At 38.6% G+C, this 25931-nt stretch overlaps 1 protein-coding gene across 5 annotated transcripts in view; it reads right to left on the bottom strand.

Annotated features, from left to right (window-relative positions):
• The window catches only part of KAT6B (lysine acetyltransferase 6B), a 190097-nt gene that overhangs the window by 60195 nt on the left and 103971 nt on the right, over positions 1–25931 (bottom strand). For all 5 annotated transcript variants that reach the window (XM_019626100.1, XM_019626090.1, XM_019626081.1 and 2 more), the window contains exons 4-7: positions 12603–12711; positions 3560–3675; positions 3244–3325; positions 684–816 (exon numbers count right to left, since the gene is read on the bottom strand). In XM_019626100.1, the coding sequence (XP_019481645.1) occupies positions 684–816; positions 3244–3325; positions 3560–3675; positions 12603–12711 (440 nt within the window). The remainder of the gene's footprint in view (positions 1–683; positions 817–3243; positions 3326–3559; positions 3676–12602; positions 12712–25931) is intronic.

Below are 25931 nucleotides of genomic sequence, written 5' to 3'. Positions count from 1 at the left end.
CTAAATGTTCTAGTGGGTTGTAATGGCAACTATATAGCAAAGGCTAGTAGAAATGGGGTTATCATAGATCTGCAGCCACAGCAAATGTTATTTTGTATGTACTGTATGTATGTCTGCACACACATGCATATACCACGGGGTCCTGTCTAATTCTGTGGAGGCAAACATGAAGACAGCCATGGGCTGGCTTCTCAGACACTCCTACTTCATAAAAGAGATCTTTTTAAAAAGTTGTAATACTAAATTAGCACCAGACAAAAGAAGGATTTTTCTAAAATAGAGTTATCTGGAGTGACAAAAAAGATTCACTACAGATGTGGACAAGTCCCTCTCTTGTTTTAAAATTCCCATATAAATATTTATATAATTAAGCTCTTCTAAGGCTCAGCCAGTAAAAAAGTAGGCTGAATGACTGTTTTCCAGTTCTAACATTCTGCTTCCATCCTGCTGCTTGAAAAATGTCACTTAGCATCACAGATATTGCCAACAGAAGACCCCAAAATGCCAATTGCAATTAAAAATGTTATTTTCAAAAATTTTCCACAGCTTATGAAAAAGGAGAAACATTTCTCATCCCTTGAGCTCGTAAAAATGACGGTAAAAAGTGGGATCTAAGGGGGATACAATCACCTATACTTTAAAACACAACATAAAAGACTTCTTTTAATAAGATCTCAACCTACAACAATCGTTGCTTTAATTTATTTTTCGGTCGTCCAATGGGTTTTGCATATCGTCGTTTTATTTGTGCAGCTTTCTCATGAAGTAGTTTTCTTCCCTTTTTCTTTGGTCTGCAGACTTGGCAAATCCACATCCCTGAATTAATATATATATGAAAAAAATATTTTAATGTTTCATCTTAGGAATGATAGTAAATGTAAACTGTAGCTGTAATAAGCTGCCCATGGATGCGTGCGCGCAGAACTTCTCTCTCAAAGGTGGCTCATTGCCTCCTGTCACTCTCTTTCAGAAGCCATCACTAAAGGTCAATGTCCCCCATCAAGGTGGAGAGCAGAGGGCTGCCCCTGTCTCAGAACCTTTCCATTCGGTTTTTCCCAACCAAGCCTCCCACCACCACATAAACACACATGAAAACCCTGAGGAAGGCATTTTCAAGTTAATCAGCTCTGGGGATCTTTGGAATAAAATATTTGTTTTATCATCTCTTTCTGGAAATTTTTCACACTAAAAAAAAATAACAAAAAACCTCTCAGTATCAAATATAATTTTTAAATTAAAACTTAAAATTTTTAAGTACTTTGGAGTTACAATAATTAAAATGATACATCGGGTATAAGGGGAATAGGTCAACAGATAAAAACTAAAAGATCAGAACTGAAAGCCCATAGAAGAGTGAAGCATATCAAAAAAGTCTTCTTTGAAATCAGTGGTGAGAGGGTGAAATGATGGCATAAGTGGTGATGGAACAAACAGTTATCTATCTGGTAGGAAAAGAATTATTTCCTATTCTTTACAAAAATAAATTCTAGGCAGATGAATATTATAATATGACAAAATCAAATGTTACAAGTACCAGGAAAAATATGTGGATCTTTATATAATTTAAGCATGACTACTGACATTTGAGGCTGAAGATATAAAGAAGAAGAGTCATGGATTTGACTGCATAAAAAATATAAGAGCTTCTGCAAATCAGACAGAAAAAAAAAAAAGATGAAACCCCAATAGAAAAATGATCAATGGATAAAGCAGCCACTTTACAAAGGTGATATACAAATAGCCAATAATCAAACATGAAAACATTCAATCTCACTACTTAAAGAAAAATATTAGATATCTTTTTTCTATTATCAAATTGGTAAAAATTAAAATAATTACACTGTATTTCATTGAATGTAAGACACTATTGACTGCAAGATGCATCTGATTTCAAAGACTTTAAAATGTGGGGGAAAAAAAAGTGTGCCTTAAACTCAATGTAATAAAGTAATGGTGGGCATTGGTCATAATACAGGGAAACAGGTATTCTCACACACTGGTGGTCCATCTGAAAACTGATACAACCTTTCATGTACATAGCCTTTGATCCAGCAATTCCTCCCCTAGGAATTTATCTTAAGGCAATAATTGTGGAAGGAAAAGATTGGAAACATTTGTAATGTCCACCAGAGGGGATTGGTTAAATAAGTTATGGGTTTGTTTTTTTAATACATGGGATTGCAAAATCAAGCATGTTCAGGAACCACCCAGGTGTAGTAATATATGTGGCTGAAGCAAGCTGGAATGTAACACAACAGGGAGTAGTGAGACTGGGGCAAAATGGAACACACTCACTCTACCTAAAGAACTCAGATTCAAAATTTATAAAATATTGTACCACCTCTTCTGTAGAGAATCAGAGAAGTCTTTAAAAAGTTATATGTATATATAAACCAACAGAGCATGTCATCAGGTTTGTAACCCTTGCTCTCTGTATTATGGAGTTCTACACACTCATTAAAAACTATGTTTAGGAGAAAATTAAATTTGTGGGAGTGCTAGAATCTATTATTAAGAGGGGGGGGGGGAAACCTAAGGTTACAAAAACATGTATAGAATGCTCCATTTCTTTTTTTAAAGGGTGTGTGGGGGCCAAAAAGGAATTTCTAATTGATTTTTTTATTTCTTTTCGTCAATCTGTGTTTTCTGAATCTTCCACAATGGAAATGTACAAATTTTGCAGTAAGAAGGCAAAGTTATTTTTACTGTTTAATATATGATAAAATGAGAAGGAGACTGAGCTAGGATTACTTACACAATAAATAGAGACAAAAATCCTTATCCCAAATGGACATAATCCATATAAGATAGTTCCGATGCTCATGTTCAACTAATGGCCAAGAAAATGGTGATAGCTCCTGTCACAGGACTTTGGACTCATCATTATCACCATCCTCAAACATAGGCAATTTCTTACCTCTGAGTACGGTACTGAGTAATAGAGAGAGTTCTAAACTTTCGGCCTACCTAACCTAAACTATTTCTAATAAGGAAGTAGTTTCCAGAAGGAATAGTCTTTTTTATCCTAGTATCTGACTTGAAGTCTTTATTATATACAATATTCTCAAACTATGTGTTTTTACACTCCTCTGTTCCTAACCTGTGCCAAACCCACGAGTATAAGGAAGGTGAGAGAGATGAAAAAATGCTGAAGGAGGCTGTACACCTCTGAGCTGTCGAACATAAAGACAAGGCTAACGAGTACGTAATAAAATACATTTTAAATATGGTTTAAAAGTTCACCTTTTGGCATTCTGGAAAGTGGGGGGTCACAGCACTCCATATGGAATCCTCTATCACAGGAGTCACAAAAAAGCATATTATCCTGTAATAACATTAGAGACTAATTGAGACTGAAATCAGCTGTAAAAGGCCACAAATCCTTATGTTATCTGATTAACAGTAATAAAACATAATGAGGGAATACCATGATCCCTACTGAAATATGACACTTGTGTATTTAGAACTTTAAAAAGAAAGTAGCCACAGTCTACAAAACTGAAAAATTTTAACCCTGAAAACTAACAATTCCCTTGGCGGTGGACGGAGCCATACTTACTGCGTTTTTGCCTTGGATCCTGCAAGCACTGCATGTCTTGCATTCGATGCACTGCCACCTTAAGGCCTTTACATTTGTTGTTAATTCAGGACAAAATTTCAAGCAGGATGGGTGTCCTATAAGGATAAAAAAATTGTTTTATGGAGAGGTGCCTTAGCTATTTTAAACTCTCATTCTCTAATATTTAATAGATAGTGATGATGTCAGCCAAAGAACCTTAAGAACTTGGAAGTACAAAAAGATCACAGAATACAAAGTATACTTTCCTTTCTGCCTTTTTTTTTTTTCCTGAATGTAACAAGAATGACTCTATAATGTTTTCCCTAAGAGAAATTCGGAAAATTGATACCAATTCCAATCACAAGTCTTGCAGAACTTGAAGATAACAGATGCTCAGATCATGCTCTCATTTCTGTGCCTTCTGTTACATTTCCTGCCCTCACCAGCATCATCGACCACCATTTACCCCATGTTTTCTGGTTTGCAGGACTGTAAGGGGAGTGCTGAAGTTCAAACAATTCCTGCTGTCTGTGTGTGATGAAATCATAAAACTTAACAACAGTTAGCTAAATTAAAAACGGGGGCTACTTAACATAACACAACTACAAATGCCCCCCCACCCCCGGTAAAAAAAAATCCAATAGTATACAAAGACTATCCCATTGCTGCTGGGATATATAAAGAAGATACTGTTGCCATCTTGCCTGCCCCCCCCACCCCCTCGAGTTCCTGAATTTAAATTCTAGAAGAACAGAAACAGTGAATTTGAGATGTTGAAAGATCCAGGTCAAATGGAATATGCCAAGAAGCATACCCTCAGCAGGTTTCCCCCATTTTTATGAGTGTTCAGCTTTTCCACACTGTTTTGGGCACACTTTTCATCTAGCAGCTCTCACTTCACACAGGAAAACTAGAGACCCCGAGGGGCAACGCCAGTCAAGGAAGCCAGCCAGGCTGCACTGAATAATCGTTTCCTCCAAACGGTTTGGGGAGTGTGAGCTTAGATTCTCTGGGAGGCAGTTCAGTTCAAAATCTGATGGTCTTTTATCACATAAACCTGAGCTCTCCAAACTTGATTTTATTTTTCTAAATCTGGTCTTAAAATAGTAAGAACATTAGTAAATCCCATGTGAAAGAACTTATAACCAAGCTGCAAAAGAAACCTGAGGGGTAATAAAAAAAGCAGATTCTGCAATTTCAAAACTGTTTTATAATTTCCTGACTTTGGCAGGCTCATTGTTTAAATATGTATTTTGGGTCGCTGCCAAAAAGGTCCTCCTCCCTAAAGCTTAACAGGTGCTTCATAAAATTCCACCCACCAGGAGATTTGGCTTTTTGAAGTAAAAACATTCAAAATCAATCATCAATACCATTAATAAAAGCACACTATTCCTGAGTTTAAAAAAAATAATTAAAAAAACCCACAAAACCCTAAACATCTGTATTTAAGATGCTGAGCAAATAAAATGTTGTCATAGGAGTGCGACCTCAGGCAGGAGAGACACCCAGGCAGACACATTTAACCTATGACACCATTCTTTTACAAGGGTTTCTCTCATTCAAATAAATGTGGGGGGAAAGTTTAAATATATAAAAATGGTATCAATCACCTCTTTCTGCTCAGGAACGCAAACAAAGGCAGCTTGCTTATGGGCTGAAAGAAGTACACCCCAAAGGGTGAGAGAAGAGGTCTGCTTTGATCCGGGTTTTTTCTCCCCCTTATGTAGTGAAGGGGGTAAAAACTCAAGTTTTAAAGTATGGCAATTTAAATTCCACTCTTAAAATGGGTCCCATCAGCTTAAGAGTATACCATTTACTTCTCTTTTTCCCCCCTTTTTATTACTTCCTGTAAGTCATACATCACTAGCACATATGACCTCAATTTCATGCATTCAATTTTTCTCTACATTAAAATCTGCTTTTTTACTTTGTAGCTTAATGTTCAGTAACTAAGGCAATTCACATCATTTTATAGCTTACTATTCTAACAGATATCCTATGAAAAACACTTTTATATATTTTGAAAATTAATGGATTTCAGCCACTTTCAATCAAGGGCAAGGAGTATTCTTCCTCTCAGCGCTTTCACGCACTTCAAGCAATATTACGTCTCAACTGCTGCCATTTAAGCTGCCCTGCCAAATTCTAAACATTCAGCCTATCTTTCCTTTAGGCAGCAACTTTGCCTGTATTTAGCTCAAGAGAATTGGCCATAGATCCCTTCCAGCTCTGAATTTCTACGATTCCGTAAAGGAGGGTGAGGGACGAAGCAACATTTCCCTTTTATTTTCTCGTGGCCAACTTTAAAATAACACAAAAGACGGTAACTGATGCTTGTGTAGACTACTACACAATCTATAGTAATTAGGTAAAGGACAACACTGCGATTGATAACATAATTACTTACCCCCCATTTAGCCATTCCTTTCAACAATTTCTTCTAAAATTTAGGTTCTCTCTGCTGACACAATTCATGGTGGTTTCCCTTTCTGGAGTTTGGTTTACTTTTGTGGTTTGCAATTTACCAGATTTGAGACCGTAATACATATTAATTCACTCATTCATTCTTATGACAAACACATATTAAGCACCAGTAGCTTTTTATAGCCTTATCTAGCAAAACCAAAGGAATACTGTTTAAAATTAAACAAGTACCAATGAGACCACAAACCTATAGAAATGGTTTTTGGAGGAAGCACTGTGGGAGGAAAAACCATGGGCTCGGTAGTAGACCAATCAATGCCCCCCAAAGATGTCTATGCCATAATCCTTGTAACTTGTAAATACATTACCTGACATGGCAAAAGGGACTTTGCAGGAGTGACTAAGGGTACAGGTCTTGAGACAGGGAGATTATTCTGGATTATCTGGGTAGGCCCAATCTAATCACAAGTACCGTATTTGCCGGCATATAAGACGATTTTTTGGCCCTGAAAAATATGCCTCCAAGTGGGGGGTCGTCTTATACGCCAGGTACACTTCAGATAGACTGCCCATAGTGCTTGCCCCGTGCCATAGTGGCCTCCCGATGCCCGCCCACTTCATTCCACATACCGTTCAGGCATCAGCAGCGCTGCTGGGTGTATGCTCGGCTGTTATGCGATTTTGCTGTTATGCGATTTTACTACACTCGCAAAATCGCACACAGCCGACCATATAACAAACTCTGTATTTTGAGTGGAAATGTTAGGGGGTCGTCTTATACGCCGAGTCGTCTTATACGCCGGCAAATACGGTACTTAAAAGCAGAGAGTCTTTTCCAGCTGGGTTAATGAGACAAAGGAGGAGGAGAGGCTCAAAGTAGGAAGACTCCGCCAAACTTTGCTAACTTAGAAAATGCAAGAAGGGGGCTGGGGATACAAATCAAGGAATATGTGGGTGGCCTCTAGAAGCAGGGAATGCCGTCCACAAGACAGCCAGCAAGAAAATGGGGATCTCAATCCTACAAACACAAGGAACTGAATTCTGTCAACAACTCTGTGGTACTTTGCTATCACAGCAATTGAAAACTAATAAAAACTCAGACACTGGGTCCCTCGGACTGGAGATCTGACCAACCATCTGTCCATTTGAGACACAGTGAAGGAAAGGACAGACATTTCAGATCACATAGTCTAGCAGGAAAGACAGACATTAAACAAGAATTAGGATTAACGCATGACAACAGAGTAGCTCCGAGATATGGAAGAATCTAGCAGGAGGTCTCTCTTTTCCTAAAGAAGAGACCCAGAGGATGAGTGGGATGAGATGGGCCCAGAGGAGGGCAGGGCAGAAGCAGCTAGCAAGTGCAGGAGAGAACATGGTACATCCAAGGAGAGGAGAGAGGTTCAATACAATCATGTACATAACACGAAGGGGACAGTGACATGGAATACAGTTAGCCCAATCCAGAGGAGGTCTTTGGGCTATATTAAAGAATTTGAATTTTTTTCTAAGGGTAATTGGTAGTCACACAAAAAACTCTGTGATTAGATTTTCAATTTAAAAAAGGAACTTAGGCTGCAGTATAAAAAAAAATGGATGAGGAGAAAGAGGGTCAAGATTATACTTAGGTTATTATAATAGCAGCTCTGAGTGGGTTTGGTGGAGGTGTGTGGATCTGAGGATATAGGATGTATATTAGGACACAGAAGAATCAGTGGGTTTTTGGGGATCCCTTGGAGTGAGAGAATAGAACAGGGATGGCTGCCTCCAAATTTCCAGCTGTGGGACTGAATGAGTAGCCAGCCGGTGGCGTGCCATTTTCTGAAATGGAAAATCTCTGAAGAGAAGCAAGATGCTATTTGTTTGCTGATATTTCTGTTGTTATTGTTGCTTTGGGGTGGAGGGAACAGTACAAGACTGATAAGCTGTTTTGGATATTAACTCTGAGTAGCCTATGGGTGTCCAAGTGGAGAAGTTCTACAATCATTTATATCTTAAGGGTCTGAAGCTAAAGGGAAGCTATGAAGCAAAGTAAAAACAGAGGGCCAAGGACAGAAATCTGAAGAAACACTTAGGGGATGGAGAAAGAAAGGCCATGGAACTAACAAGAGTTGTGGAAGGAAGTGGTAGAGAGAAAACACAGAGAATATGATATCATGGGAACAGAAGGAAAAGAACATTTCAAGGAAAAGAGCTCTCAACATGGCTGAGAGGAATATTTGATGTGGGCCGAAAGGTGACCGTTAGATTTTGACAAACACTGAAAAGTGACCTTTAGATTTTGTGACATGGAGGTCACTGTTAATCCTGACAAGCACAATTTTAGGGAAGTAACAGGCCAAAAACAAGGTTTCTGCTTCCCGTTTCTCCATTGGGATGGTCAACCTTGTTTTGAGCTGTGGGTGGCAGGGCTCCCCAGTGCTTCCTCCTCTCCATCCCTCTCTATTTCCCCTTAGATTCCATCTTTAGGTTTCTTCCTAGTCAAGGATCACCTTCCCAACCTAACTATTTGTCTGTGCCTGGTCAGCGTGAAACTGGATGACTAACCAACCAATCCCTGGGGCTTTTTCTCCCAGTGACATGAATAAACTCATGATTTTTTTTTTAATATATATATATACACCTATATATCACCTACCAGCTCACTGTGGGAGCAGGAAGCAGGCAAGTTTTGTTCAGGATTAATACACAAAGACAAACCCAGGGGAGACTTCAGGTCTTCTGAGACTTGACCCCACGGCTCTTATCCCTTTACCGTACAAAGGTGGCTTGTCTTACTCTCCTAGCTACAGCACAGCCGCCTTTCTCTGTCTCTGGTTTCAATGAGCTTCCACTTAGAATGATGCTGTAATTTTGAACTGTACACTTATCTTAGATTTGCTAATTTGAAAACACACATGCACACAACTCATCTGTAAGTAAGATTTAACCACCCAGCAATCTGAGCAGCAGACACAAAATTTCATTTAGTATAATATCTAATACTTATGTGGAGCTAATTAAAGATAATTTGGTCTTAATGAGGCAAAGAGAATGGAACAGTGTTAATTTCAAAGTAGGCTGATCCATGAAAGTCAAGTAAAATCACTTCCTAGTCCCAATATTTCCATAGACCTGAAGACTATCTGATGATTCCCACATTCATATTGGTGGTTAGAATCATCGTTCTCGGTTGTAAAATGTTTTACGGTTACTGATCATCTTCGCAGCATTATTTCACTGGGTGCTCACAACAGCGCATGGATGCAGGGTGCAGGCGTCACCCTCCGTGCTTTACAGACACGGAAAACTGCAGTCACCCAGCCGGCAAGCAGGAGAGAGCTGGAATGCCACATGGGGGGCCCCCTGCACCATGCACCTCACCTCACATTTTTACTACTCGCAAACATGAATCTTTTTTTTTCAAAAGAACTTTCAGCAGGAAAAAAAACAGTTAAAGGAAAGAAATACTGCCCATTTGCAGCACTGAGTCATCTCAAAAAGAGAAAAATTTCTAATTGGCTTTTCTTTATGATGTAAGCAGAAGGAAACATTTATTACTCACGTCTATGAAATCTAAGCAGAGTCTAAATGTGACATCATACAAATGGGACTTCAGATAGAGGCGACTAAAAACCAACAGGCACATATGGGAAACACATTTAAGAATGAGCCTCCTTATGGGCTGCCATCTATATTTCCTTCTTGTGGTTTTATACTGCTATTGGTGTTTTTTTCACACAAACATCTCACATTAGGGATTCCTTGGATCATTCATTACAAACAGTCTCAATTCAATCCTAGGACCAATGGACTCTTCTTAATGTGAGACGACGACCATTTCCATAAAGCCAACTAGGGGTGGGTCTGAACCACTCTGTAATTCCCACAATGGGGCTTCCGCCATTATTATGTTGAACCATGCCAGCTTATTTTATTCTTTTTTCCCTATAATTACCAAGGGGTCACAGCAGAGCATTATAACTACATAATTCCCCGCAAGAAGAACCATATTTTATTTTGATCCTTCTATTTAAAGACTAACAAAAAGAAAAAGGAAAAAAAAAAAGGCAAAGAAGACAAGAAGACTAGTAAATAACAAAGTCCACTCATCTGATCCACCAGATGAAGTAAACGTCTACAATGCATCTCCCCGAATTAGGAACAATGCGTTTTTTGACTAACGTAGCTAAATCCAGACCGGCACAGTACACTGGAGAGATTAAGTGAACCTCAACGCTAGAGCCAGATCCCGTTGCAGAGTCCATAGCAGCACTCTGAGGCATCCTCTGTCCTAAACAAAGGGACACGATGACCCTAGGGCTTGAATTTCTGCCATGACCCACACCTCGACTCCAAAGCCGCTGGCTCTTTCTACCTGAAGGGAGGGGAAAGGACTGGCTTACAAAATGACTAGTTATACAAGCCTTCTAGACAGTATCCTCAATCCATTTGTTAAAAGAGAAAAAGAGAGTGTTTTTGAAAATAGAAAGCATAACACTACACCTACATACCCTGGAAAAGTAAGAAGCTTTAGGGGGGAAAAAATTTCGGTGACCTCAAAGTATAAAGGAGATCAAACCTCTCCTTTGGCAGGTCTTCAATCTGGGAAAGACGAAGAGAGATTGATTACATCAGAAAATCTAAGATCTACCTGTTTAGAATTACGCCTTTATACCCTGTGAAGGAGGCCTTGAAGTTATGATCTAGAAGATAACAATCTCAAATTCCTTATCAACTCAAGTAAGTGTATCACCAGAGGTAAGGAAATATATGAAGGGAACTTTTCTTCCCACACTTAAGTGCGTCTTTAATCTGTCTAGGCGTCCAGACAAATACATACTCAAGAAATAAAGCAGTGAAGGGTGTCTTTAAAGCACCACCTTAAAAATCACAAAGGGCAGACCCCAGACAAGTGAACACCACTGAATTGATCAGGCAGTTAAACAAAAGAATAATTCATTCTGAATGAGCCTCGTGAGAAAACCCAAAAGATAACCACAGAGTCGGAACTGATGAGTGAAGCACTACCTCACCTGGAGAAAACAGGGAGATAGGAGGGTTGAAATTTATTAAACTGAACATACAGATAATGTTTCCATGCCCTTTGTCACTATCCATGATACTGTAGGCAGGTAAGAGAATTTTAATGAATTTGTAAGGCCATCAAAAAGACTGTCAGCATCCATTTCTCAAGCAGAGTTTGAAATGTCTTATTTCCAAGGCTCTCCCCTCCTAGTCAGGTCCTGAAAGCTGCGGAACCACACACAGCCCATCAAGTTAAACCTTCGTAAGAGGAAGAAGAATCATTACACAACACTGCCATGCCTCTGTGCGACACATTTCCTCTATTCAACCATCAAGCAGCTGCCAAAAGTGGTGATAAGATTTTAAATCACTTGCAGCCATTAAGGACAACAATATCAAACCTGACAAATACTAACAATGGCTGGCATTTATACAGTACACTTACCAGAGCTGTGGAAGACCCAGTGCTTGGCCATTTACTTGTGTCCTCTCATTTAACCCCCACAAAACCCAAGCGGCAGGTGCTATAACACCCTTCTCTAATTTTCTAATAAGGAAACTGAGGCTGAGAATGGCTAAGTAACTCGAGGTAGACGAGCTGTGCTACGGCTGGCTCTCAAGTTTGCCCTTAACCACTCTATGGCAGTGACTTCTTCAATGAGAGTACCTTGTGGTACATGGCGGGCATTGTTTTTAAAGATAACTATAACTACAGCAATACAATTTGGTTATAAATTTTAAAATAACACTTGGGGGTGTGGAGTTTCAGTAGGCTGGGAGGAAGAAAATGTAAAGATTAACACAAAGAGATTAATTTTTAAGAATCCAATAAATGCCACTCAATCTGTTGATATACAGAGGGTGCCAAGAAAAATGTATACACATTTTAAGAAAGGAAAAACACTGTATTAAAACTATGCTGATGGTCACCACTTTGAGCACCTCTTGTAATTGCAGAAGTCAAACGTGACTTGTATTCATCTTTTGTTATCGGTATATATTGAGTATTACAATTTTAATAATACTGCAATTTGTCAAAGGTCCCGTGTTCCTTGATTTCAACATCACCTCCTACACAGACCACTCTTTTCCTGTCTTATTCTAGGCAAGTTGAATTTCTTTCGTGCCTGATGATTTCTTGATTCTATCTTTGTAGTTTCCAGAATTCCATCCCTTTCATTCGGAGTCACACAGAGCTAGGCTGTAATATTATATTTCACCAGTAGGTGTCATGACCTGAAACACTACGTGTTCGAACTCCAATCTCTCTTAACTGAGACTTCAGGTTACAGAAAACAAGTGATTCTAGTTGTATTCAGCTTGAACACTTAGAATTCTCTACATAGAATTTGCCTGCAATGTAGAATACTCCACACTGAATTACCAATGCTGGTATGAAATCAAAGCTTCATTATAAATATTAATATATAGTATTATATAAAACCTATGTACTATCTTTATGTCAGTAGTAATATACTCAAACTTCTCCCTTCTACTTGCACTAACTTTTGTAAAATTGCTTTAAATAACAAATACAGTTTCCATAGAGAGATAAGAGCATGTTGCTATGATAGGGAGTCACTGTACACACATCCGGAAAATACCAGCTTACCACTGCTGCCACAGTCTGCACAGGAGAGGAGTTCTTCTGGCTTCTTCTCACGATTGGATTCTTTAGTCCCCAAACAGAAACTACATATTGGAATGGGATCGGCACGGGGCTGTGACAATTAAAAGGAAAATATATTGTCAGTTTTCCATGTCAAAATTAAAAAGAAAACATTCAAGTCAAAAGTTTCTTACATAGTTCTTTAACAAAGAAAAGCTGCTGAATAAGGTATTCAAATCAACATTTTCTGCTAATAAAAAAAATCTCTTAAATTATTTGATACTAAATAATTTTTAGTATTTAGCAATGGGGGTATTTAGCAATACCCCCAAATGCTTTCACTGAATAATGTTTTTAAGTGTAAAATATAAGATTCAGAAGTAATTTTTATTAAGCCAATAAAATCTAAGACCTTTACCTATTCTACAACCTTCCATAAATGAACATTAAGGATATATTTGAAATCTCAGTTGTGTACATAATCTGTATACCAAAAATAAACTGATTCAGCTATGTATTCAGTGTTATAGATTATGAATATTATCTAGTTAGGTCAGGCTGTTTAGCTACATTTTATCAAATATACATATATCAAATAGTACAGTTACTATTATTCACGTATTAAATTTTTGACATAAAATATTAGGTGACATGATAACAGAGTTAGAACTAAGCAAGAGCTTTAAAATACTGTAGGATCACTTGAGCAGAGTCAAAGCCTTTCTGGCACCAAGATCTTCCAAAGTAAATTACACCGTGCCACACAAAGGAGATAAACTTTCAATCCCTGACATTCCCACTTTAATAAAAGAAGTAACAAAACATTTGCCTAACCTCCTAGCACCCTTTAACTCTCACTAAGGAAGCTGCTTTGAGCAATGTATAAATCTGCATATATTTTGTGTCTTCACTGTTACTTACGACTCCCAGCAATGCTAGTATTCCCATCCATGTGAATAGTTGACTGAGCCTACTGATCTCATCATCTTTATTTTGAACAACCAAAACTGTACGAAAACTAAAATTTTACTGCATATTCCAAGCCTTCACTCATGTTGTCTACTAGTCATCTGAATGCAACTATAATTAATGTATTTATACTTGAAGTTCATGAATCAAAAATTCAGGGTACTAAAACAGTATGATCACAAATTTTTTAATGTCAATTAAAAACAAGATTTTGCTAGGTTTTTCTAAATCTACATCAGCATAGAAAAAAAAATCAAGTTTTCAGGTAACTCTCAAATGCTTAAGACCTTGCCTGATGCACAATAGGCACTCAAAATATATCTGCTAACTGAATAAATGAACGAAACATATGCTAGTTTAAAAAAAAACTCATCTCAAAGATAATATTTCAAATGGTTATAATGATTCCAACAAATGTCTTGGTGTGCTGTGACATGTCATCAAAAAACAGAACTCATCTTACGACCAAGTGTTTGCAAAATTGTCCAGTATGACTGTTAATTTCATCTTGCAGTCTCAAGTGCTCATTATCTTGGCCGTATTTTCAGTTTGATTTGTTCTGTGAATATGCACAGGCTTTACTTTCGGAGGCAGCTTTGAAAATATATTTTTGAGGCCTAAATTATAAAAACAGTATAAAACACTTTGCACTAGAAAAATCAAGGAAGACAGGCTACATACTACAAATTGGTCACTGACTCCAGCCACAATGTTTTAAATGCCAGATCATCAGCACTGCATAATTACGGATCCACAGTTATTACTTGCAACTGCTCAAGTGCAGTACCTTGGGAACACTTTTGTTCCTTTAAATAGCAATTAAAAGAACAATCTGGTTTTAAAATGACAACATTCCCCTGATAGATTCTAGCGAAAACTCAGTCCTTGTACTAATGGGATTCCTGCTTTCATTTGATAGAACAATGCTCAAGCCATTGCTGCCAGCCTCTCAGTGATAAATAATTTACAAAATGTCACATATCATTCATTCGATGAAACAAATCCAAATCAACAATCCCATTTTTCTTTCCCCGATGAATTTTTAGCTGTAAGAAAGACGTGGCCATCAGCCAGCATTCGCGCTCATTTTTTGTTTTTAACTAAAGGTAACACAAAGGACAAAGGTTACAAGTAGTTCATGGCCAGAAAGACTGATGTCCCACACTTGGCCCAATAATAGAAAGCATAGATGCTATCACTTCACACTACATTCAAGTGAACCCCACCACGCTGATGAATGCCCACAACCATTTATTTTAGGGATAACTATCTCACAATACTCTATAAAACCACTGCATTATACAGAAATGTCTGCCCTGCTGAATTATTGATAATTCAAAGCACTTTTTGCTAACCTCAGTATAGCCGAGTCTAATTAACTTTAAAAAATTGTCACTTGCATGAAATGAAACTTTTACAGTAATGCATGTAAATGGGTCACAGAATTATTATGATTCGTTATTCTCAATCAGACTACATATAAACTGTTTCAAAAATAATCCCTGGTAATAGATTAAAATGGACTGCAGTCAGAAGGAAGTCTGAATAAATGGCCAACTCGATTCTATGCAAGTCCACTACAAAGAAATCATATTTAAGAGGACGGAAAATATCTCCCAATTCTTCATTCCTTTCTTTGAAATGTCACAAAGTCACCTAACCTGTTGATCAGATTTTCTTATCAACATGCCTGAATATTTCAAGTTAATCTCAAGAATTAACACCACGGATAGAATTTAAACTCTGCAAAATGCTGAGGCAGCAGCTCTTCCTTATCTCCCATGGAATGGTCTTGGGGTAGTTGCTAGGTTAAGGGCCACTGATACACCATCTCATGTAATCATCTTAACACTCCTGCCGTGAATGTATAGTATGCCCATTTTAGAAAGGAAATGAAGGATCTGAGAAGTTAGGTACCTTCCTAAAGTTGCACAGGTTCAACTGTGGAGCTCAGATTTAAACACAAGTCTGTCTTCTCACCTGTAACTACCTCCCCTCCTCTCCTTTCTCAGGAAAACAAATATTTAAAAATTATCTTTCTATCAGCAGCAATAACTCTTTATTAATGTGCTCATAATCTCTTCCATCCCATTTCTCCCATTATCAATGGCATATGTTTTTAAAACTATTTTAAAAGCAACCACTAATATGTATAGGTCATTATTACAATGGAGAAAAGGTACCTTTACAATGGAGAAATATGGTAGACATCTCCTTAACTCAGGACTCAAACCCATCACCAATGATGCGACTAAGTGACATCATGTGCCTCCCGAGCACTACAGGGAAGGACTCAGCACTGCCTGTGCAGTATTCTTGCTGGAAACATTTACCCTCAACCGAATCATAAGGAAACAACCAGGCAAATTCAAATTTAGGGACATTCTGTAAAACAATTGGCATGGACTCTTCAAAAAATGTCAATATCATGTAAGACCCAAAGAAGAGCAGAACCAATCCAGGCGACTAAAGTGACATGAAAACTAAATACAATTCGTGATCTTTGCTTGGATTCTGAATTTTAAAAAAATACCCACAGCTATAAAGGACATTTTTAGATAATTATGGAAATGTGAACTAAATAGATGACATATAAAGTAGATGGAACATAAATTTCTTGAGTCGATGTAATTGTGATTATAGAGGCAAATGTCCTTGATCTTAGGAGCTATGTGCTAAAATATTTTGGAATCAAGTGCCATGATGTCTATAACTTAAGTTCAAATCATGCAGGTGGGAAATCTGTATTTGTGTGTGTGTGCAGAGAGGAAGAGAGAAAGCAAACGTGGCAAGACGTCAATGGTTGGTGAATCTACTACACAAAGGGTATTTGGGTATCTTCATTACACTATTCTTTCCCGTTTTGTGCATGTTTACAATTTTCCAAACAAAAAGTTGAGGGGGAAAGAAAATAGCAGCTCCTCCACTCTCAAAAAAAAAAGATACAGAATGACTTATTATATAGTTGAATTACAGGCATTTATAAACTATCTCAATCCAATTACTGCCTCACAGGAAATACAGAGGACAGAGGAAGGTGTCAATCTGTATAGCAGAGGGATGCAAGTACCAACACTCTTGAGGACAAATGACCCAGTTTCATCAACAAATACATTTAAAGGGAGACAGGGTGAGCAAGGCTTAGCAGCCCATCAAAACGTATGGTCCTCATCTTGATCATGATACAAATAAAATGTAAAGCAAAACAAAATTATATGATCTATTTAAGGAACTGGGGCTAGTTAGCCTGGAAGGGATTGTTGGGAGGGGACAGCTGGGTGTCTTCATTCAGGGGAAAGGGTCAGACTTGTTCTCCATGGCTCCAGAAGACAAAAGTTGAACCAACAAGGGTTATTGTAGAGTTAGCTTTCCAACAGAGCTGTCCAGCAATAGAATGGATTGTTCTTTTCCTACTACCTTTATTTTATTTTTAAAATTGTGGCCAAATATATAATACATAACACAAAATCTACCATCTTAACCATTTTTAAGTATACAGTTCAGTGGTATTAAGTCTATTCACACTGTTGTACAACTATCATCACCATTCGCTCTAGTATTTTTTTATTTTCCCAAACTGACACTGTCCCCATTAAACACTATCTCCCCATTTCCACCTCCCTACAACCCCAGGCAACCACCTTTCTACTTTCTGTCTCTGAGTCTGATGCCTCCAGGTTCCTCATGTAAGTGAAATCATACAGTCTTCATGGAATGGATTATTCCTGGGACAGCTGGAGGCCCCAGAAATCAGAAGACACCATGGAGAGGCTAAATGGACCCGTCAGGATGGTGAGGATGCCAGAGCAGGCACAGGAGCCTCACACAAGTTGCGGATCAGGGACCTTTCAAAGGTCCTTACCCGATCAAATACTTTAATGGCTCCATGGTGGGTAATCTCTAAGGCCCTTCCCAGCTCAGCTGTAATTTTTTAATTGATTCTATTATACTTAAAAAGACATTTTAAGAGTCTTCAGGACCCTCAATCTCAAAATAAAATAGCCTTTTTTGAGGAAACATTCTTTGAATCCAAGACAATGCATTTTAAAGAAGTTTTATATTGGCTTATGATTACTTTTGTTTCTGCCCTAAAGAGAACAACATGTTTGTTAATCCTATTAGTTTAAGCAACTGGACAAAAATTAACAAAAGCTGGTTCAGTGGATCAGAACCAGGGGTGTCTGGGCTCACATTCTCTTTCTGACAATGACACAAAACTGGGGGTTTTGTCTCCATGGTCTCCATTCACAATGATCAGGCACAGAGCCCTCTCTTTCCACGGTCCCCTATGGAGTCATCTACAACTTTCATGAATATACTTACAAAAGATACCACTTGAGTAATTTTAAGTGGTAAAAATAATTCAGCATTTTTCACCCATCTATTCAACCTTGTATCATGGAAAGACCTAGATTTCAATTGTGTGCCCTGAGCCCCAGGTTTCCTCATTTGTAAAAAGGCACAAAGCTGCCCATGTCGTCTGGCTCCAGGGCTGCCCAAGTACAAACGCCAGTGAGCGTGTGAAGTACTTTGCAAACTACCAAGTTCTACTCAAACACTAATGATTAGTGCCAAATGCACTTTGGCTGTAAAAACAAAAACAGCAAACAACTTCAAGTCCTTAATAAACATCTGCACAATGAATTGTTATGCAGTTCAGAATGACTCTAAAAAGACTTTGATTCTGTGAGCCCCCATGATAAACATTAGTATTACAGGGCTTTTTTTTTTTAATGCATTAATAGGGAGTATAGGAACAGGGTAGAAAATGCCTCAGTGAGAGCCAAGAGGCCTGAAACTGATTTAAGAAAAGGAAAGCCCTCAATGTGAAAGAAAAAGATGTCAAAAGAAGAAAAGCACAAACAAATATAGAATCATAAATGAATCATACCACTAAGTGAACAAAGAGGAATATAAATCCTTTACACCCAAGTATCAAACAGTTCATCTTTGGAGAGTGTTCTCTACACTTCAGCTCAGACACCTCAATCCATTCACTCCAAAACGAGGTGTATGAAAGGGCTCTTCTGTATGTATCTCTTTAATTTGCACTCCTTTATCACTTTGTACTGAAATTGGAAGTTTAAGGCTTTGCCGTTTACCAAAATGCTTTTCTTAAGTGTCTTGCTTGTGCCAAACACACGCCCTGTGGCATGGGGCCTAGTGGCTCTGTCTGTCTCCATTTTACAGGTATGTTAAAGGCCTCCATAGGGTCATGCAGCTATTAAGGCCTGCAGACTCCAAGTCCTTTGCTCTTTCCCTTTCCTCATGCTCGGTCCCTCATTTCGTCCCGAGCTTGGTGCAGACACAGCTTATCAGAGAGGCCATCCCTGACCATTCTCTCTGAAGCTGCATTCTACCAGCACCACCCTGAATCCTCCAGGCCCTGCTTTATTCTTCTGCAAGGCAGTCATCACTATCTGACATACTATGTATCATTTGTCTATTTTATTTCACTTAACTGAACTATAAAAGCTCCATCAGGGGGACAGAGACTTGGTTCACTGCTGTAGCTGCAGCCTCCACGTACATTTGTTGGATAAATGAATGAACAAGCTGCTTTCAGGTTAGGAACCGGTTCCTCCAGTTCAACAGGTCCCAAAATAGTGACTACTTTCTTTACTTTAATGTGTGTCCTAACGACTACAAGATGACATGAGCAGCAACCACCGGTGGCAAGGTGGGTTCCATCACTGTCTAATCTGAAGGCTTTTGTTTTACTCCGACCGTTTATATGAATGATACTTTTGGACATAATTGTAGTTCCCTGTATATAATCTGATAAGATAGGATGAAAATTTTAAAATCAGCTAGGAGGAAAATTATCTCACCACTACTACCACCAGTACTAACTGTTAAGGCTCACTCAGAGATAGTTACTATAGGGGGCTGGCCGAGTGGCGTGTTGGTTGAGTTAGCTTGGGACACAAGCTCTGAGCAGCAGGGTCCCGGTTCGGATCCCACATGAGGGCCAGTGATGCTGCACCCTCTATAATAAAAAAATAAATAAAAAAAAGTTACTATAGGTTGTATGCAAGATAGATTTGGGGTGATGCCCAGCTGCCAGTACCTAATTGTGACACCCCCCTTTCCCTCTCAAGGAAGAATACAAGTAGAAAAATTAGACATAAAAGAAGTCAAGAAAGATAAATACACTGCAGTGAGAATAACACAATTATAACAAGAGCATGAATCTGCTTGATCTGGTTTTTTAAAAATATTTTATGAACTTTGGTGCTTTATTAGTAATGAATTATTTTCCACAAATTGCACAACTGACAGCACTGGGATAACAGGGGTTCAAAACTGTTCATGTTGTTTTTCGGGTAACATAACTTTTTTTTTCCCCACCACTTCAGCACTCCACTTGACACTTATCTAATAAAGAACTAGTCTTCAAGTCTTGCCACTTAACCTACTTATTCAAAACTGATGTGTGTCTGAACAGATCAAGCCCACTCCTAATCAAGATATAGATCGTACACACTCAGGGTTTTCCTTTACAGCAATCTGCTTAAGATGTGGTCTTTGGAAATACACTAACTCTAAAAGTAAAGACTTCCTGTGATGATCTAAATCACCTTATTTTTTGAGAGTGTTATCTTGTTCCCATCAGTCACCCCTCCAAAGGAAGCTTTGGTGACCAGGACTCCCTCCTAGCAGCACCCAGGGCTACTCAGACCCTTTGGGGCACAACAGAACTCTGTTTACGATATGTTCATTGCCATTTTCTCTACACTCACGTACCCTTTTGTTTTATTCTAAGGCTACTCTTGCAATTCAGTAATGCATTTTGACCTAAATAGACACTTAAATAATTTTTCCAGAAGATAATTGGAGATATACTTATTATAAGACTTTTCCACAGGCAACAATTTTACCATAATGTTACTATTGCTGTATAGATTTTTTATTGTATCACCTCCCCTGCTCATTATACTTCCCTGTGGGTAATTGGTTCTGGGAGGGAGCACTGCATCATTCCCACTGGCTCTGGATTGAGTTTCTGTATTACACTGGGCAAAAGGATTTACTATTGCTAATGTATGGAGATCTTGAATGTGACTGCTGTATTTTACCTCCTTGTCACAATAAAGAGGGCTGTCTGTATTTTAAGAGTGACGACGAGTAAATTAAATCTAATAAAATAAAAATATTTAAAAGCATCCCTACACATATCCATAAACACATCACTTCTGTTTTCATTTAAAGAATCACTTAGAAACGAAAACAATATCAGTGACCACATAATGGAACATTCCTACAATCAAAGGCTGATTCAGAAGTATAATGTAAAATAATAAAAGCTTTGCCACAAAGGAATAAGAAGAGGAGAGAAGGGAGACTTCGTAAGAGCATCAACCACAAAAGTTGTCAATTGTGTTGAGCTAATTGAAATGCTCACACTGTATCCTGTAGTCTAGAACTTGTTCTCATTAGGCAGGTGTGCCATTTGTAAGAGTGCTGATTAAGGCAAGTGACTCCATTGGAACGAAACAAATCTAATCCTATACACTGCATTACACAATAGCATCTCATTTGGTTGGAGGTGGGGGAAAAACAATGAAACAACTGCCTCCCCAGGGTCTTTAATTTCTTATCTGGACAGGGACTTGGTTTTTAAGATTTCATTTGAAAGTCTCTCCTCCACCCCTACAATTAGAAACTGCAGATATTGCATTTATCTTCTTAAGAGGGATCAAAGTCTGATTCAACACAGCTGGAAATTCAACACATGGTTACAGGAAGTCTGCTTAGGATTTACAAACTATTCTCTTTGGCAAGCATGTCACAATATTAGCAAATAATATAAACCTTACTCTAGGTTTTGAAAAATGGGATTTTAAAATCAATTCATACTCAAGTGTCACAAATCTGTAATTTTTTTTTTTTTACTTTATTTTGCTAGCGTAGTTTTAGGGTCACAGCAAAATTGAGAAAAAGGTACAGAGAGAGATTTCCCATGTACCCCCTGCACCCCACACATGCATGGCCTCCCCCATTATCTACATCCCCAAGAGTGGGACTTTGTTAGAACTGACTAACTTGCACGGACATGTCATTATCACCGTAAACCCACAGATTAGAGTTCTTTCTTGGCATTGTGCATTCTGTGATATGGACAAAATTTATGATGACATGTATCTACCATTATGTTACCTTTATCACAAAGTATTTTCACTGCCCTAAAAAATCCTAGTGCTCCATCTATTCATCTCTCCCTCGCCTCTAACCCCTGGCAACCATTGATCTTTTTTTTTTTTTTACTGTATCCATAGTTTTGCCTTTTCCAGAATGTCATATAGTTGGAGTCATACAGCTGGCTTCCTCAGTTGCCCCAAGGCATCTGTTGTAATCTAGATATGATGCTTCTAACCCCACCTAGGCATGATGTGAACAGACATTCTCATTACCAATTCCACCAGGAGGTACCTGCATTAACTGCTCGGAGGAGACTGAGGCAACTGAATTGGTTGTAATTAGATCCAAACAGGGAAGTGGAATGAAGAGGTGACACATAGGTGGGTGGATATTAACAAGCTAGAAAAGTCACATTAGTCACTTTCTCAGTATTATCATCACACTACCACCCCTGACAATATTCTGCATTCACAGATTTACATGGCAGTTGACATGCTATGCTTTAGTCAATAAGTTACTAATATTTACTCAGCACCCAAACATGCCAAGTCGAATATAATTGGTACTCCAAGTGCTTGTCCTCACAGAACCAATAAAAGTGGTGTAATTCCATTACCACACTTAATTCTCAATTGCCCTGTGGACACATAAACCATCTGGTGTACAGAATTTCCATGCCCCTGACATTTCTGCTTTTGTTTTCCTCACTTTCAGACTACCTCTGACCCTTTCAATTACAATAGTCATAAGCAGGAGGAAAACAGGATTGCTTGGATAATTACCACCTGAATGTCAAGAGCTCTGACCTTGTTTTTTGGACTCTGCCCTAAACCTCTTTGTGGTGGAGAGTCTAGATCTATGAATGCTTAGGCCAGCATCATCCCAGCCCTTAAATGAACATTATCGGTGACACTGCTCTCTGGTGCTCCAGCATCACTGCAGGCAGTGTGGGAACTATAAAAACACAAGCCCCTCCCCTGCTAATGCAAGCTATGGCAAGGCCGGCAAGAGAAACACCAGATGTGATGGGCTCTGCCCCCAGGGCAAGGATTTTTAAACTCAATTTCCTAGAGCTTTAAGACGCTACTAAAGGGTATACAGTAGGTGAAAGAAAGCTATTTTTGTAAAATAAATTCTTTTTTTGTGTGCATATTTTAAGTCAAAGCTTAAAACCCTGTGAGCTCTCTGAAGGAGATACTTGTTTGGTTTATCTTTACCACACATAATGAAGAGGTATACGCACTGTAAATGTTTGGTAAATATTTGTTGAATATATAAATGTAATATTACTGGGCCGGCTGAAGCACGTTGGTTGAGAGTTGGCTTGGCACGCCAGCTCTGAGCTGCAGGGCCCTGATTCAGATCCCACATGAGGGCCATGATGTTGCGCCCTCTACAGCTAAGATGGTGAACAACAGCTCGACTTGGAGCTGGGATGCTGTGAGTCGCCAGTGTCAGCGAAGGCTGCAGCCCCTGCTGCAGTGAGCTGCCATAAGCTACCATGAGTGTCTGGCAGCCAGCGTTGAGCAGCCGGCAGCCGGCGTGAGCTGCTGTGAGACCGTGAGTGGTCGTCCAATGGCAGGCGAGTGACTGCCTCACTTGGAGAGAGCGCAATGATAATACCAATATGGGCCAGTGAAGGGATGTCCTCCACAACTAGACTGAAGAACAAAAGGACAGCAACTTGTCTGTTCCCCTTCCCTGATTCCCCAAAGCTGTTCCCCTCCCCCAATTCCCCAATAAAATCTTTAAAAAAATAAATAAAAATAAATGTAATATTACTTCTCATACTTGGTACATTCTCACCATTTTCTAAATTACATTCTTACTTTAGTGTAAATGGTAAATACAGAAACAACAGAATAGCACAGGATTGGGGGAAAAGAAACACTTTAAATGTTTGTCCATTTAGAACCTTCACATCTACATGCTACATTTTTTAAATTCTAAAATATACAAAACATAAAATGTACCATTTTAATGATTTTAAGTGTAAAGTTCAGTGGCACTAAGTACATTCACTATGTTGTACAACTAAGTTAAGGTACATTTTATATCTAATGAAATGTACAGTTCAGAGAGTTTTGCATCAATGCCTACACTCATGGAACCCACAGCTCTCTATCAAGACACACAACACTCCATAACCCGAAAGCTCTCTCCTGCCCCTCCCCAGTCAATCTCTTCCCACTCTTCTTCCCAAGCAATACTCTTCTGATTTCTACCACCACAGTGTGGTTTCGTCTGTTATAAAATGTCGTAAGTGGAACCGGACACTGAATTCTTTTGTGTAGGGCTTCTTTCACTCACCATATTATCATATTCACTCATACCGTTGCATATATCAGTAATTCAATTCTTTTTTATTACTGAATAGTATTTGATTGTAATATATACAAACATTTGTTTATTCTCTCACCAGTTGATCAGCATTTAAGTTGTTTTCAATTTAGGACTAAAATAAAACTTTTATGAACATTCTTGTATAAATTTTTTTTAAAGATTTTTTTTTTTAATTAGGGAATTGGGGGAGGGGAAACAGCGTTGGGGGATGGGGAAGGGGAACAGACAGGTAGACAAATTGCTGTTTTTGTTCTTCAGTCTAGTTGTGGAGGACGTCCCTTCACTGGCCTATGTTGGTATGATCATTGTGCTCTTCCCGGGTGAGGCAATCGGTCGCCGGTCATTGGTTGGCCTCTCACAGCGGCTCTCGGCAGCTCACACCGGCTGCCAGCTGCTCACACTGGCTGCCAGCCACTCACTTAGCTCACGGCAGCCCACTGTAGCAGGGCTGCAGCCTACACCGTTGCCGGCGACTCACAGCAGCCCAGCTCCAGGTCGATCTGTTGTTCACCATCTTAGCTGTAGAGGGCGAGCGTCACTGGCCCTCATATGTGGGATCCAAACCGCAGCCCTGCTGCTCAGAGCTGGCACTCCCAAACAAGCTCTTAACCAGCTGACCCACTTAGCCAGCCCTTGTATAAATATTTTTGTGGATATATGTGTTTTCATCTTTCTTGAGTAATTTACCTCGGAGTGGAACTGCTGGGTCATAAGGTATGCAGATGCTTAACATTATTAGAAACCTCTAGCTAGAGTCGTCAAGAAAAAGAAAAATGCTAATTACCATTATCAGCAAGTAAGAAGGGGATATCACTACAGATCTTGAAGACATTAAAATGATGGGAAATATTATGAACAACTTTATACCAATAAATTAGGCATCTTACATCAAAAGAACAACTTTACTGATAAACCGAATTAACAAAAGTAACATGAGAGGCAATAGAAAATCTGAATAACTAAATCCAATAAAGAAAATGATTCTTAGCTACAAAGAACAGCAGGCCCAGACAGCTCTGCTGGTGAATTTAGGAAGAATACAATACCAATCTTATATGACCTATTTCAAAAAACCAAGGAGGAAATATTTCTTAAATAATTTCATGAGGCCTGTATAATTCTGATGCCAAAATCAGATGAAAACATTACCAAAAAAAAAAAAAGTTAAAACAAAACAAAACAACCAATAGCCTTCATGAATATAAACCCCATTTGTTTTCTTCTTAAATTTCACTTTTAAAGAAAAAAAATCAACTTTACTTAGGTGGAGTTTATATATAATAAAATGTACCCTATTGAAATTTGGATAAATACATATATCCATATAATTATCACAACAATTAAGAAATAGAACCTTTTTATCGCCTCAAAAGTTCCCTCTAGCCCTTCTGCAGTCCATCACTATAGATTATTTTGTCTGTTCTGGAATTTCACGTATGAAATCATACAGGATGTACTACTCCTTTGTGGCTTCCTTATGCTCAGCATTGAAATTCAACCATGTGGTTCATGTGTGAGTAGTTTATTCTTTTTAATGCTACATGGTATTTCATTATATTGATATAGCCAAATCAGTTTATCCACTCACCTGTTAATGGACATCTGTACTCTTTACAGTTTTGAGCTGTATGAATAAAACTAAATGAACATTTGTGTAAAAGTCTCTTTGTATATATGTTTTCATTTCTCTTTGGTAACTATGTAAGAGTAGAATTGCTGGGTCATATGGTAAGTGTATGTTTAACTTTGTAAGACATTGTTGAGGGCCAGCCGAGTGGCACGTTGGTTAAGAGCTGGCTTGGGACGCCAGAGGGCCCCGGTTTGGATCCCACATATGGGGGCCAGTGACACTGCCCTCTACAGCTAAGATGCTGAACA

This window comes from Hipposideros armiger, unplaced genomic scaffold, assembly GCF_001890085.2.
Source record: "Hipposideros armiger isolate ML-2016 unplaced genomic scaffold, ASM189008v1 scaffold_15, whole genome shotgun sequence".
In the NCBI taxonomy this organism is placed as follows: Eukaryota; Metazoa; Chordata; class Mammalia; order Chiroptera; family Hipposideridae; genus Hipposideros; species Hipposideros armiger.
Note: the sequence above shows the minus strand (reverse complement) of the source record. Positions and strands in the feature narration are given on the sequence as shown.